A 14,357-nucleotide genomic window follows, 5' to 3' on the forward strand; every position below is an offset into this window, starting at 1 on the left:
TAGGCGGGGTCCTTTCGAAAAGGAGCCCCGTCTGGACGAGACGCGCGGCGGCAAGCCTCGTCAATTTCGAAGCGCCGCTGCCGCCCGCATGCTAATGAAGCGGTGAATATGCATTTCAGTGCTTCATTAGTAAACTTCGAAATGGCCATTTGCATGGCCATTTCGAAGTTTGGGGCACGTGTAGACGTAGCCTTGGTGTGATAAATTTCATGACTGGAATATTGGTACAGAAGAATACAGCTTTTTCAGGAAGGGAAGGAAGAGTAAAAAGAAAAGTGGTATTGATCAAGAATATACATACTTATTCCAAGATTCAGAAGGAAGCAAGAGGCAAAGTAGGTGAAAGTCTCTGGGTAAAGATAAAAGGTGAAAAACAAAGAATCAACCTAATTGTAGATGTCACAGACCACCAAGTCAGGAGGAGGTGGGTAATTAGGCATTTCTGACCCTTGTAATATCTGGTAACACTGAGCAGCTTTAATTACCAAAACATCTGTTGGAAATGTAACATGGCAAAACACAAAATGTTTCAACAGGTTTTACTGGAATGCACTGGAGTTAAGTTCTTACTGTAGAAGGAGGAAAGAGTAACCAGGGTGAAAGATATTCGTGAATTGATTCTAACATGAAGAATTGGTTGCAAACCTGAAAGCTAAAGGCATCATGAAATGACAGATATGACTGTAAAGAAAGGAAGGCATGAGAGCCACAGAATAAGGACAATCAATTTACTAATAGATAAGGTCTATGAGGAGACAATCTATACTAGTGCACCTACAACAATACAGCTGTGCCACAACAGGGCTATTGGCAAAGACCTGCTAAGTTGATGTGAGAGAGCTCTTCCATCAGCTTAACATTTTTCCTCTGCAAGTGGTCTGACCTATGTTGGTGGGAAAAGCTACACTAGTGCTCAGAGGTGTGAATAATCCAGACCAGTGTCAGTTATACTGAGTTATTCTGTATTGTAGACTCACGGTGAGGAAAAAAGAAGTTTGGGAGAGCTTGAAATTTCTGAGAGACATTATTAAATACACCAAACAAAATATCCTGTTGGAAAGGAATGATAAAAATTATAGTCAAAAATACCAAAAAGAAATTTTACAAAAAGTAGAAACATGCAGCAAATGGTACTGGTAAGTACAAAAGAATAATACAAACTTGGAGGGAAACAAACTCCGAAAGGCTAGGACACAAAATGAATTACAACTAGATGGGAACATGAAGGGCAATATTAGCTGTAGCAGAAGGATGAAGGAAAGTAATGATATTAAGAAGGCAGAGGTGTTTATTTGGCTTTAGTGTTCATAAAAAAGGTTAGCGAGGATCAAACACTTAAGAAAAGTAATATTAACAATATTACCTTGACATCAAGTAATCCTCCATCCATCCTGACCATAGGATGGTTGGTGTGACCAGCATCATGGATGGGGCATGTAGTGTGGGGAGTAGGGAGGGGCTGCCTTACGCCTTGCACCTATTGTACTGTGGGGAGTAGGGAGTTGCTCCAACCCTGATGGATCTGTCCAATCATCATGACAATTAACATAAGATCATTGTTCACATACAGCTTAATGTTTGTGGTAGATTCAAAGAGACATATAAAAATAATACTACTTCAATCAAGTTTCATCATAAATGTTAATATTCCCTTCTGGTCTCGTATCAAAGCTATGGTAACACACAAGTATTAATTGTTCACATTACAAGACCTGAGCAACATTTTACTCCTCTAACAATGCATGATTGCATTTCAAAGTACTATTCCAGACCACTTACCCTCTAGCACCTTCCAACAAGTCTTTAAAGGTGAACACTTTCAAGAGTGGGTCATTCAGCCTAGGAGCTGGTTAACCCCTTCTGGCCACGTGCCACATTTTAATCAGATGGCTAATATTTCAATTTGATAACATTGCACAGCACCACATGCCTTTTAAAATATGCATTCTATGAAGATTTAGGACAGATCCTCAGCTGGCATATATCTGCCAAAGTCCCAGTGAAGTCAATGGAACTATGCCAATGTATACCAACTGAGAATCTGACCCTTTGTCTAGACCCACCATTTATCCTGGCAAAAATCAATAAAAATATGTCTTTGAATTCATGTTTGTTTTTGTAATTTAGTACCTGACTCTCATAATATGAGGCTAGTGATGCAAGAGACTACAGGAAAAGGAAAGAAGAGAGGCCTCTAGAGGTGGTCATGGCAGTGTGGCCTCATGCTGTTTACTTACCATTTCCAACGGCATCAATGCTTCCCTCTGATCCAATCAAATGTGTGAAACCCACTATCAAAATGTGTCTAATGCTGGTCCACATACATAAATGATGACAACCTACTACTGCTGTTAGGGTTGCCTGTTTTCCACAGAGTTGAACACTGTTGCAATGTTTCCCAGATAACACTGCAATCTGCCCCTCTCTCCAGTGGGTGTGAAATAAGCCCCTTTTTATTTCGTCTTTGAAAGGTGGCTACATTCCATTACTACTGAGTGCTATATACAACTGACTTTCCTGACAGATATAACATAGAGCTAAACAGGATCTAATAATTTGTTTATTGGCTACGAGAAGCAAGACAGAAGCTTGTAATTTCACATTGTCCTGTACATCAGTATACCTGTACTATATTTACTGAGACCAGAAGCAGTGTCATTAGGACAGCACAGATGTATATTTTATTCTGAAGTTACTAACAGATGAATACTCAGATGGACAGAGATTTCTGAACTAATAAAATATTTGAGCCAAGAAAAATACGTTAAGTTATCACAAACAATTTTGTCCTGATAAATGGGTAGTCAGCTACTTTATATTGTCCTACCACTGATTATATTCTATACAGTATAAGCAAAAGCTTTGGAGTTGATTTTAAAGCACATAATTTAAAGAGCAGAAATTGCTCTGATTTTGATAAAAATATTCTGAATGGAATTCAAATCCTAACTACATTCTGTAAGTGTTCTTTTCCTTCTGTCAGCCTGGGGTCAGAAGGACACTCATTTATATTTCTATTTTTTACATTTTTTTTTCTCATGCTTCAGTTGGCAGGATCCTGCAAGGTTTCTACGGAATTAAACTGATGCTCTTCTGAGTGATTTGTTGAGCCTGTAGTGTGAATACCTGTAATTTGCATGGACTACCTCCACTTTTCAGTTGCCAGGACAGTATTTATGTCAATGCACATCAATCTTGATGCCATACCCTTGCTATTACAGTATTGGGTCTACTCAGAGAAGCATGACAATTTTATGCAAAATGTGTGGTGGTTTGGTAATATAAACAAAAGTTCACTGGGAAGCACTGAGATCACCTATTTATTTCTATTTGTGACAATCAACTTAGGACCAAGAAGATCTCAAAATGTTGAGGGCATTAATGCTTTCCGATTACAAGATCCATAAATTCCCACTCAAACCATGCAAAACTGATCAAAGTATCAACATTCTACGTAAATGTACAAAGGATATTTTCTAGCCCATCCCTGCTACTATACTTATGAAATCAACCCCCCTAAGACTCTTACATCCTAGAAAATAGTCTGTTTCAAAACACAATTCTGAAATGCTTCACCAGACTTGCTCTGCCTGCAACCTTGGAAAGAACTGAATAATATGTTCATATCTAGCGTCAATAGATTTCAAAAAACAGTCAGCTTGAAGCTTTTCACTTTGTAAATGGCACATTCAAAATTCTATGGGACCCATATTTGAACTTAAAATTGACACACACTCATGTAAATATGTCGCACTGTACATTTGTGTATTTCTCAGGAAGGTGTTTAAAGAATAGATTTTAAGGTCTATTTTATATGTTAGTTTAGTGCAAAGAGATACATTTTTTAAGAAAATAAAAATAAAATTATGCTAGAAAAAAGGTAGTTTTCTCATTAAAATAAGTGAGAAGAAATCTTTTGTTTTCTTGTAGCTAAATTATTTCAAATTAGAGAAAGGAAAAAAATCAAAGATGCTTAGCGTATAAATCAGTGATGATATTCTCCTATGCCCAGACCACCTACTCATGCTCTTCTTTAGTACCCCTGGAGAGTTGGAAGCATGGGCTGCACACTGTCCTGCCTGCTTTCCCAGTGCTCCCTGGCTAGGGAGGCTACAGCCTCATGCCACCTGCCCTGCCATGCTCCACAGGGGGTAGGGGGTGTATTCTGGGGTAGGGCTTGGATCCAATGGCTGTGCTGCAGAGGGTGACACTAGGATCTGTTGGGACACTGGGCGGAAGGGGTGGAGCTAGCCTTTCCCAGCCAAGGGAACACCTGACACCCATGCTCAGTCTGTCCCACAGCCTGGAACCAGTGCCTGATGAAGGTCAGTCTGCTGCGCCGACAAGCTTTACCTTGGTAGTAGAACATTTTACTGTGTCAGAGGAACGGAACAGTGAACCACAATCTTCAACACAGAGCTTAAGCCTGGCCCAGGTCAGAGTGTGCCTGGAAGATAAGGACCAAACCCCGAACCTGATTTGATAGTTGTGATTATCAGTATTGCTAAGTAGTGCTTTTGCTAATCATTGTTTCCTAAAGGCTGATGTCTTTATGCCCCCGTATACGCATACAGATGAGGAGAGGCAGAGAAGAAGAAAAGAATGTCAAAAAACTGACCCTCAGCCCTCCAACAGCTACCAACACCTGCCCATTCTGTGGTAAGATCTGCAGCTCCAGAATTGAGCTGATCAGACATCAATGGACTCACCAACAGGAGAGTGACAAGAAGGCATCCTACTCATTAGCAAGTGACCACCAAGAAGACTACACTACTAGTCAGATGGCAGGTGATGAGGACACACATAACCTCTGCTAGGATGAGTTTGCACAACCAGAATTAGCAGAAAGCATTGCTCAAGAATGGTGCTATGTGAGAGTTTAGCATCACAGTGGGATCTAAGCTAGAGACTGAACTGGTCAGCTGTGGGGCTCTGCCATCAACCAAAAAGGACTACACCATAACAGCACATTCTACTAAGTTCTTATACTTGCCACCCAGCATCATGTCTGTTTTGCCCGCGCTTAGCTCCAACCAGCTATTTTTCATCCACAAACTGATCTCACTTCATGGTAGTGGTATGGTTAAATGAAATTAAGGTTAAGCAAAGGTGTACTTCACCTGCATGTTGTTGGCACTGAATCCACGTTGTGTTGTAATTTCAGCTGGCAGTCTCATGCTCATTTTCGAAAAGGAACAGAGAAAAACTGGGACTCCACAAGTGAGGCGTCTAGTCGAGGAGGTGCAATTTCCTATCTTCACTCTTTGGGTGGATCGCTTCAGGACTGTACCAAGTCTAGGACAGTCACTCAGTTCAACACTACACGGCACTACAGAATGCGGTTGCCCAGCATTGGCGCAAAATGAATGTATGGCTCTTTGTATTTTCTCCCTTGAATAAGCCAGGCATGGCCAGTGAAGGCATGACCCACAGTGTTTAAAAAGGAGTGAAGGACACATCCACCAAATTAACTTCTCACTCTTCACAAATGAGTCTTAGTTAAACAGGTAAACAAAGATCAACTATGTACTATATTTGACAACTTTCCACTGCGTCTTTCCAAGGTGAGTCTACCGGATACCCAGCCTAAGTCATCACAATACTAATGGAATGTAACTAATACCAAATAAAACAAAACACTGTTGTAGCAGTATAATAATAGGTTTATGTGCAAAGCAGAAGACAGTTCAGAAGAATTGTGCTACATTAAAATAAAATATTATCTAAGTGACAGATTCAGCTTCTAGTAATAACGTATTTTGGGCTAGCTCTTCCTTGTGTTGTACAGGCAGCAGGGTGGAGAGAAGAGTGCACATAAATTCTCTTTTGCAAGGTGAGAGATAAAACCATTCCTTAATACTCAGAAAGGCACTAACATATGGGGAGGGAGATGCCTGGGTTACTCTTTCATACTTATAAAGCAATGTGCCATGTCCCATTCACTTTGTATTAAAGGTAAGTTTAAAAATAGTATTTCTTCTGCCTTGATTTGTTCTTATGTAGCACAATACTAATAACTAGAACTTTATAAAGGAATTCACTTACATGTGTTTAAGTGCTGATTTGCTAAGAAAAAGCATGGCCTTGTTATTTTTGAACATAAAGAAATGTTATTACTTAAGTGTTAAATTTCAGAAAGCATATGAAATATATGTGTACTATAATTACTTAGTGTTATAATTGTAGCACATACTGTGTTTTTCCATTGAGTGATGCTGTAATGATTGTCCTTAGCCCTGCCTGACAATCAAAAGCAAAAGGCTTCATACCTTTTCAACTATTTAGCTGCAGTTTGTCATGCATAGACATTTTAAAATTCAATGGATATACCCATACTTTTGATTTTTGTAGGGTTTTTTTGTAAAACATATTGCAAAAGGTCCAAGCTTTGGAAGTTTTTTCTTCTGTAGCGATTACAATCAATGAAAAGAAAAGATCAGCTAAATTTGTTAACTGATAAATAGTTCATATACAATAACAAAGATTGCTTACCTTTATGGACTGACTATACGGTCCTATGTTCGCAGGTGCCCAGTGAGAAATGCTCTGTACATGCATGATCTGTTTTTGGTAACACTCTAGGTCACCAATTGGAATGTCACCCTTATGTGCAAGACAATCCATAGAAAAGAGTACTCCCTCAGGCAGTGGGGCTTCCGCACATACTCTGAAAACACAAATCATGGAAGATTATATGACTGTTTTTTGAATCATAGAAGTATAAGGCTGAACAGGACCTTGTGAGATCATGAAATCCAGTCTCATACACTGAGGAAGAACCAAGTACACCAAGACACATCCCTGACCGACATTTGTCCAATAACGAGAGGAGAGCCACAAACCCCTTTGAATCCTATTCCAGAAATCAATTACTCGTAGAAAGTTTTTTTTCTCATATCTAACCAAAAACTGCCCTGCTGCAGATTAAGACCATTACTTCTTGTCCTGTTTCTTCAAAAGAGACCTCAACATACTTGAAAATTGTTATCAGATCCCTCCATAGTCTTCTTTTCTCAAGACAAAACATACATGTATTTTTTAATCTTTACTACAAGGCAATGTTCCCTGTAAACTGAGCACTTGGGTGGATGCACAGGAGAGACAGGTACCATCCAGCTGCTATACAGAACACCCACAGCTGGCAGCATATGTTTCTATTGGTGGTGCACATCCACACATGCCTTGGTGCACATAACAAAATTTATTCTGCTCATGGCTGGAAAAAATTAGAGGGAACAATACTACAAGGTTACAGTTACAAAACCTTTTATTACTCTTATTGCTTTTTTCTGGGCTCTTTCCGAGTTATCCACATCCTTCCTAAAGAGTGGCACCTGGAACTAGACACAGTACTCCAGCCAAGACCTTAGCATTGCTGAATAACAGGAAACCATTACCTCCATTGTTTCACATATGACACCCCTATGAACATACACCAGAATGCTATTGGCCTTTTCTTCACAACTGCATCACATTGTCAACTCCTATTCAATTTGTGATTTGTGATACTTTCATTTGCACAACAAATCTGGAGGGGGAGCTTTTAAGGGAGCACTGATGAGCGCGCAGTGCTGCATAGAGAAGAAGCAAGCAGCAAAAAAGCAGGGACTGCAGGCAAGGGGCAGCAGGAACCCAGGACCAGGGCTCTGCAAGTCAGTGCTCTCCAAGAGACCAAGTGGGAGGGGGCAGACAGGGCCAGCACTCAGTCCCTCCTGTGGGGAGATTTAGGATGTAGCTTACCTATGGAGATATACCTAACTCACAGAACTGTAAGGGACCTTCACAGGTCATTGAGTCCAGTCCCCTGCCCTTTTGGCAGGACCTACGACCATCCAACAGATTTTTTTTTTTAATCTATTTGCCCCAGATCCCTAAATGGTTCCCTCAGCTTCTTGCATCCTTCCTGCTGGCAGTATAGGAGCCTGCCTTGGCACCCTCCCTCCACTGTCCACCCCTACTCCCCCGTGTGTATTGGCTCCACTATCTGCAGATATCTGCATCTACTATGGATATGAAGTGGATATCCACGGATATGCAGGGCTCCACATATTTACTGTACTGTATTTTATTTTCAGTTACATTTTGTGTGTGTGTGTGTGTGTGTGTGTGTGTGTGTGTGTGTGTGTAAAAACAATTTTGCCTATTGAAAACAAGCCACTGCACCTCAGATCCTACAGCTACTAAAACACAATTACTTTTGCAGACAGTATATAAAGAGGTGAATTTTAACTCTCAGAGAAATTCCAAGAGAAAGTGAGCTGTAAATGCTTGGTCTTAGGAGGTACCTTAGAACACAGTATTATAAAATTCTACTGAGCAAAAGTAACTTCTTTCACCACAAGCTAGCAAAGTATTTCCTCTTTCTGTCCACCGCCCCATCATTATCATCATCATAAGGATGAGTGAGTAGATTTTCTGCTTGGGCTGCTAAATTTTCAAGACAATTTTGCAAATTTATTATAAATCCATACCCTTGGGTCTGCACTTCTAGCATGTTACTAGCGAGAACTCCCATAGCCAGATCTCCATGCATAATGCAATTATGCAGCCATGCAAATGTGTGCATAATATTTCTTTTACCTAAATGCAGCACACATCTGCTTGTGCTATATAACCTTAAAGTGTGATTTTCCTGCAGCCTCCTGGTTCATAACCCTCTTTCCTGTTCTTTTATAACCTTTGTATGAAGTGATGGTGATTGTATGGCTAGCTATTCAAAAGAGGGAGTAAAAGACATGCAATAGCACATGGAGCAGAAAAGGATAAACAATAAGATCCTATACTTATTTTTTTCATATAGAGTTCATAAATAATATGTGCAAATACAAAACTTTGGATCTTCAGAACAAATGTGAAGAGTATGCTCTCATATGGATGTGAGATCTGGTGTACTAAAGTCTTCAAATCACAAGCTACAGACATTCATAAACAGACGCCTGAGGTACATCCTTCATGTCCAATAGCAGAGTTGGTCACAAATGAGGAGCTTTACAACAGAGTTGAACAAGACAAATTTGATATTCAAATCAAGAGAAGAAAGTGGGGATAGCTAGGCCACACTCCCAGAAAACCATCATCCAGCATAATCCATCAAACTCTCAAAAGGAACCTACAAGGAATATATAAAACAGGAAGACCTTGGGTAACATGGAGAGGATCTACTGAGATTTCAGAAAAACAACTCGGGTACTCCTGGAGTCAGCTAGAAGTTTTGTCCCAAGACAGGGTGAAGCGGAGGTGACTTGTAGATGACCTGTGTTCCACTCGGAGTACATGGGTTTAAGTTAAAGTAAGTCACTTTACTGAAAACATGCTGAAGCAGAGATCTACTCTTGTGAAGCTTTATGGACTGTACAGTCTGGAATAGGACACTGTCAGCAACCCCTGGCCCGGCTGCCAAGAGCTGCATGTGAGCCAGTTTCCACTGGCACATGAGGCAGAAACTCAACCCGACCCCTCCTCCCCCATGCAGCTGGGAGCTTGTTCAAAGCCATGCTCTCTGGGCATGAACAAAATAACAGCTAAAGAGAAGTTGCTCACCTGTGGTAACGATGGTTCTTCAAGATGTGTGCCTGTGGGTGCTCCACAATAGGTGTTGGGCTCACCTGGCGCCGCAGATCGGAATTCTTCTAGCAGTTTCTATTGGATCATGCATGCGCCGACGCGCGCCGCTCCCTTGCGCGCCCCCGGCCATGTGCGTGATCCAGTCCCTGCCAGTTCCTTGACCAACCGCCTCGGATGCTCCTGAAAAACACCAGACAGAGATCCGAAGCGGGGAGGATGGGCGGGTGGTGGAGCACCCACGGGGACACATCTCGAAGAACCATCGTTACTACAGGTGAGTAACTTCTCTTTCTTCTTCGAGTGGTCCCCGTGGGTGCTCCACAACAGGTGACTACCCAGCAGTAACCCAAGTAAGGAGGTGGGTAATCGATTTATGAGCAGCTTGCCCCCGAGACGACTGCTGTCAACAGACGGGTATTCTCCTCAAATACCTGATGCAGGGCGTAATGCTTGGCGAAGGTGTCGTGGGATGACAAGGTCGCCGCTATACAGATGTCTTTTAACGCAATTCCCTTGAAGAAGGCTGTTGATGCCGCCACCGCCCTGGTGGAGTGAGCCCTAGGCGGAGCCAGCAAAGGGGTCTTTCGAAGCTCGTAGCACATTTTTATACAGGACAAAATGTGCTTTGAAATTCTCTGTGAAGAGAGGCCTTCCCCTTTTGACCTGGGAGCGAGAGACACCAGAAGCCTGTCCGTTTTGCGGAAGGACTTAGGTCTGTCTATGTAGGAGGCCAACGCCCTTCTCACATCTAGGAGATGTAGGTGTGACTCCTTGCTGGACCTGTGAGGCTTCGGGTAAAACAAGGGTAAAACTATTGGTTCATTAAGATGGAACTCCGAGGAAACTTTTGGAACGAAGGCTGGGTGTAACCGTAAGGTTACCGCCTCCTTTGAGAATACTGTGCAGGGCGGCTTTGACATCACTGCTGCGAGCTCGCTAACCCTGCGGACTGACATAATTGCAAGAAGGAAGGTTGTTTTCATAGTAAGGAGTCGGAGGGGTACCATGGCTAAGGGTTCGAAGGGTGGTCCCGATAGCCTGCTGAGCACCAAGTCCAAACTCCACGATGGCAGTAGCGGTTTTCGAGGGGGGTACAGGTTTACCAGCCCCTTCAAGAACCTTGTGACGACAGGGTGGGCGAATACAGTGGGCCCTTCCTCTATATGCTGAAAAGCTGATATAGCAGCAAGGTGGATCTTTATCGAGGACAGAGAAAGCCTGTCTCGTTTGAGGTCCAATAGGTATTCTAGCATTACGGTTATGGGAACGTTGAGGGGAGCTAACTGTTTGGCTGAACACCAGGCTGTAAAGCGTGTCCATCTCTGCTCATAAGTCCTCCTGGTGGAGGCCCTTCGGCTACACTCCAAGACTTGTCGTATTCCCTCCATACACATGCTCTCTAAGGCGCTGAGCCATGGATTAACCATGCTTGTAGGCGTAGTCCCTGAGTGTGTGGGTGCACTACGGACCCCTGAGCCTGCGTGAGTAAGTCCGGCGCCACCGGTAGGGGGAGTGGTGGACGATCCGACGTGCGCAGAAGCAAGGGAAACCATTGTTCTCGGTCCCAAGTTGGAACTATGAGTATCATGCGAGCTCTCTCCCTTCTGGCTTTCTGCAGAACCTTGTGGATAAGTGTTGTGGGGGGAAACGCGTAGAGTAGAGGGCCCTTCCATGAAATCATGAATGCGTCCCCCAGGGACCCCCGCCCTATTCCTGCTCTGGAGCAGTACTGGGGACACTTCTTGTTGTACTGGGTGGCAAACAAATCGACTTGGGGAAACCCCCATGTACGAAATATGCGCCGTAGCAAGTCAGAGCGGATCTGCCATTCGTGCGTGAGTGCGAAGCGCCTGCTCAGCTGATCTACCTTCACGTTGTGGGCGCCCGGCAAGTACGAGGCTTTCAACGTTATGTTGTTGGCGATGCACCAGTTCCACAATCGGACTGCTTCTGCGCATAGCGCACGGGATCATTCCCCTCCTTGTCGATTGATGTAGAACGTAGCGGAGGTATTGTCGGTATTGATCCCGACTACTTTGCCATGTAGGTATTTCTGAAAATGTCTGCATGCATTAAACACCGCTCTGATCTCCAGTATGTTTATGTGCAGTGTCTGTTCCGCAGGGGACCATAGACCTTGCGTCACCTTGCTGCCAATGTGCACTCCCCATCCTATGTGGGAGGCGTCAGTAGTAAGAAAAATAGAAATTTGTGGTTGGTGGAAGGGCACCCCCCACTAGCAGATTCTTGGGATTTCCCCACCACGCTAGGGATCTGCGCACTTCCGTCGTGGGCGACACTACCCTGTGGACAATGTGGGATGCCGGTTTGGCAACACTCGCCAGCCAATGCTGCAGGCTTCGCATGTGTAACCTGGCATTCTGTACCACAAACGTCGCTGCCGCCATGTGCCCCAACAATTGCAGGCACGTTAGGACCGGCACCGCAGGGCTGTACGTCATGACTTGCACCAGGTAGTTGATGGCGCGGAAGTGGGCGTCGGGCAGGTATACTCTTGCTGCGATAGTGTTTATACGTGTCCCTATGAACTCTATATCTTGCGTGGGTTCGGTCTTTGACTTTGCGAGGTTGATAACTAGGCCCAGCAAAGTAAACGTGTTCGCGGTGACGCGTATCATGCATAGGACCTCTGCCTTTGAGGCCCCTTTCAGTAGGCAGTCATCCAGGTATGGAAAAATAAACATGCCCTGCCTGTGCAGGTAGGCTGATACCACTGCCAGTGTTTTGGTAAAGACTCTGGGTGCCGAGGATAGGCCGAACGGAAGAACCCTGTACTGGAAATGTTCCCTGCCAACCGTGAAGCGGAGGAAGCGTCTGTGTTCCGGGTGGATTGTTATATGAAAGTAAGCGTTCTGTAAGTCGAGGGCTGCAAACCAGTCTCCATCATCCAGTGCCGTAAGTATGGAGGCAACTGTGATCATCCAAAAGCGTTGCTTGTGCAAGTAACGGTTGTGGCCCCGTAGATCCAAAAACGGCCTCCAGCCTCCTGTTTTTTTCTCTGTTAGGAAGCAGCGTGAGTAAAAACCTTTCCTTTGGAATTGTTCCGGCACTCTTTCCACCGCCCCTGTGAACATGAGGTGATCTACCTCCTGCTTCAGCCTTGCCTCGTGGGCAGCGTCCCTGAGATGAGGCCGGGTGGGAGGTTTCATCAATGGAAGTGACTGGAAGGGGATCGTGTAACCCGTGGCTATAATTTCTAGCACCCATTTGTCTGTGGTGATCTTTTGCCATTGGGAGTGGAACGGTTTGAGGCGATGATGGAACATGAGATGAGACTGGCATTGAGCGATGGTGTTGAATAGTGCAGCCCTCGACATAACCGTCAAGCTTGCTGTCTCTGGGCTTGTCCTGAGGGTGTACAGCTTTGTTGAGAACGTCGTCTGGGGGCACTGTACTGCTGCTGCTGTTGATGTCACCCTTGGTCATAGCCTTGCTGATATTGAGCGCGCTGTAGTTGGTAAGCATAGCGTCTTTGCTTAGGATAGAATTTCTTTTTCTTGTATGGGGGAGTATAAATACCCAAGGTCTTAAGTGTGGCCCTCGAGCCTTTGCTGGAGTGGAGGAACGAGTCGGTTGAGTTCGCAAACAGCTTTTGCTTATCAAAGGGAAGATCCACGATCTTCGTCTGTAGGTCTCTAGGGATACCTGACGTCTGGAGCCAGGATTCCCTACGCATTACCACTGCTGCTGCTGTTGAACGTGCCGCTGTGTCCGCCACGTCCAGGGCAATCTGGACTCCCGTCCGTGACGCCGCGTAGCCCTCTTGGACAATCGCCTTTAACACTGGCTTCTTGTCCTCCGGGAGTGAATCCATGAGACGAGTGAGTCTAGAGTAACTGTCAAAATTATGGTTTGATAGATGTGCCATGTAATTTGCCATTCGCAATAATAGGGTTGAGGAGGAGTAGACCTTCCTGCCGAACAGCTCTAGTTTCTTAGCATCTTTATGCAACCCCCCTGATTTGTACTGAGACGTCTTCGACCTCTGCTGGGACGATTCGACCACCAAAGAATTGGGTTGTGGGTGACTAAAGAGGAACTCCATGCCCTTGGCTGGGATGAAGTACTTCTTATCCGCTCTCTTGTTCGTAGGCAGAAGAGAGGCCGGAGTCTGCCATATGTTCGTGGCTGACTCCATAATGGCTTCGTCCAGCGGGATAGTGATTTTAGATGAAGCCGGGGGTCTCAAATTTTTCAGGAGTTTATGGTGCTTCTCCTGCACTTCTGCTATTTGAATGTCCTGCGTGAATGCTATTCTTTTGAACAGCTCCTGGAATTGTTTAAGGTCATCCGGAGGGGAGACATCCCTGGGGGCCATGGCCTCATCTGGGGACGATGAGGAGGAACTGCTGGGGTAAACCTCCCCCAAATCCTCTGGCTCCCGAGTTCGGTGGTATACTTGCTCCCTGGTGGGCTGTGAAGGGAAGTCTCGGGATTCTGGACCTAATTCCCCCTGGGACAACTGCGTTCCCGTCCCAGAGCGAGAGTGTACATGGGAGTATTGACGAGTAGTAGGAGAGGACCTGCCCCTGGATCTAGACCTGCGGTGTCTGTGTTCAACATGATGAGGACGACCATAGCAACATGGGCAAGGGTCCGGTGATGGAGAACTGGACCATGATCGGGGAGTGTACCCATGATGTCTGGGAGAGAGGGATCTCCGCGACGACATTGACAGTGGTGAAGCTGGTTTGTGATAGTACTCAAGGGGATCCAGGCCCAAAAATGGTGAAGGTGGCCTGAGCCACGGCGAAATTGGTTGGAGGAATGGA

At 44.5% G+C, this 14,357-nt stretch overlaps 1 protein-coding gene across 4 annotated transcripts in view; it reads right to left on the reverse strand.

The window, feature by feature from the left end:
* Window positions 1-14,357, reverse strand: part of DPH6 (diphthamine biosynthesis 6) — a 379,645-nt gene that overhangs the window by 173,672 nt on the left and 191,616 nt on the right. For all 4 annotated transcript variants that reach the window (XR_012645934.1, XM_074996924.1, XM_074996925.1 and 1 more), the window contains exon 12: window positions 6,493-6,667. Coding sequence is in view for 3 of the 4 variants with exons in the window: in XM_074996924.1 (XP_074853025.1) it covers window positions 6,493-6,667 (175 nt within the window). In the remaining variant the exon portion in view is untranslated. The remainder of the gene's footprint in view (window positions 1-6,492; window positions 6,668-14,357) is intronic.

Source organism: Carettochelys insculpta, chromosome 6 (genome assembly GCF_033958435.1).
Source record: "Carettochelys insculpta isolate YL-2023 chromosome 6, ASM3395843v1, whole genome shotgun sequence".
Taxonomy (NCBI): Eukaryota; Metazoa; Chordata; order Testudines; family Carettochelyidae; genus Carettochelys; species Carettochelys insculpta.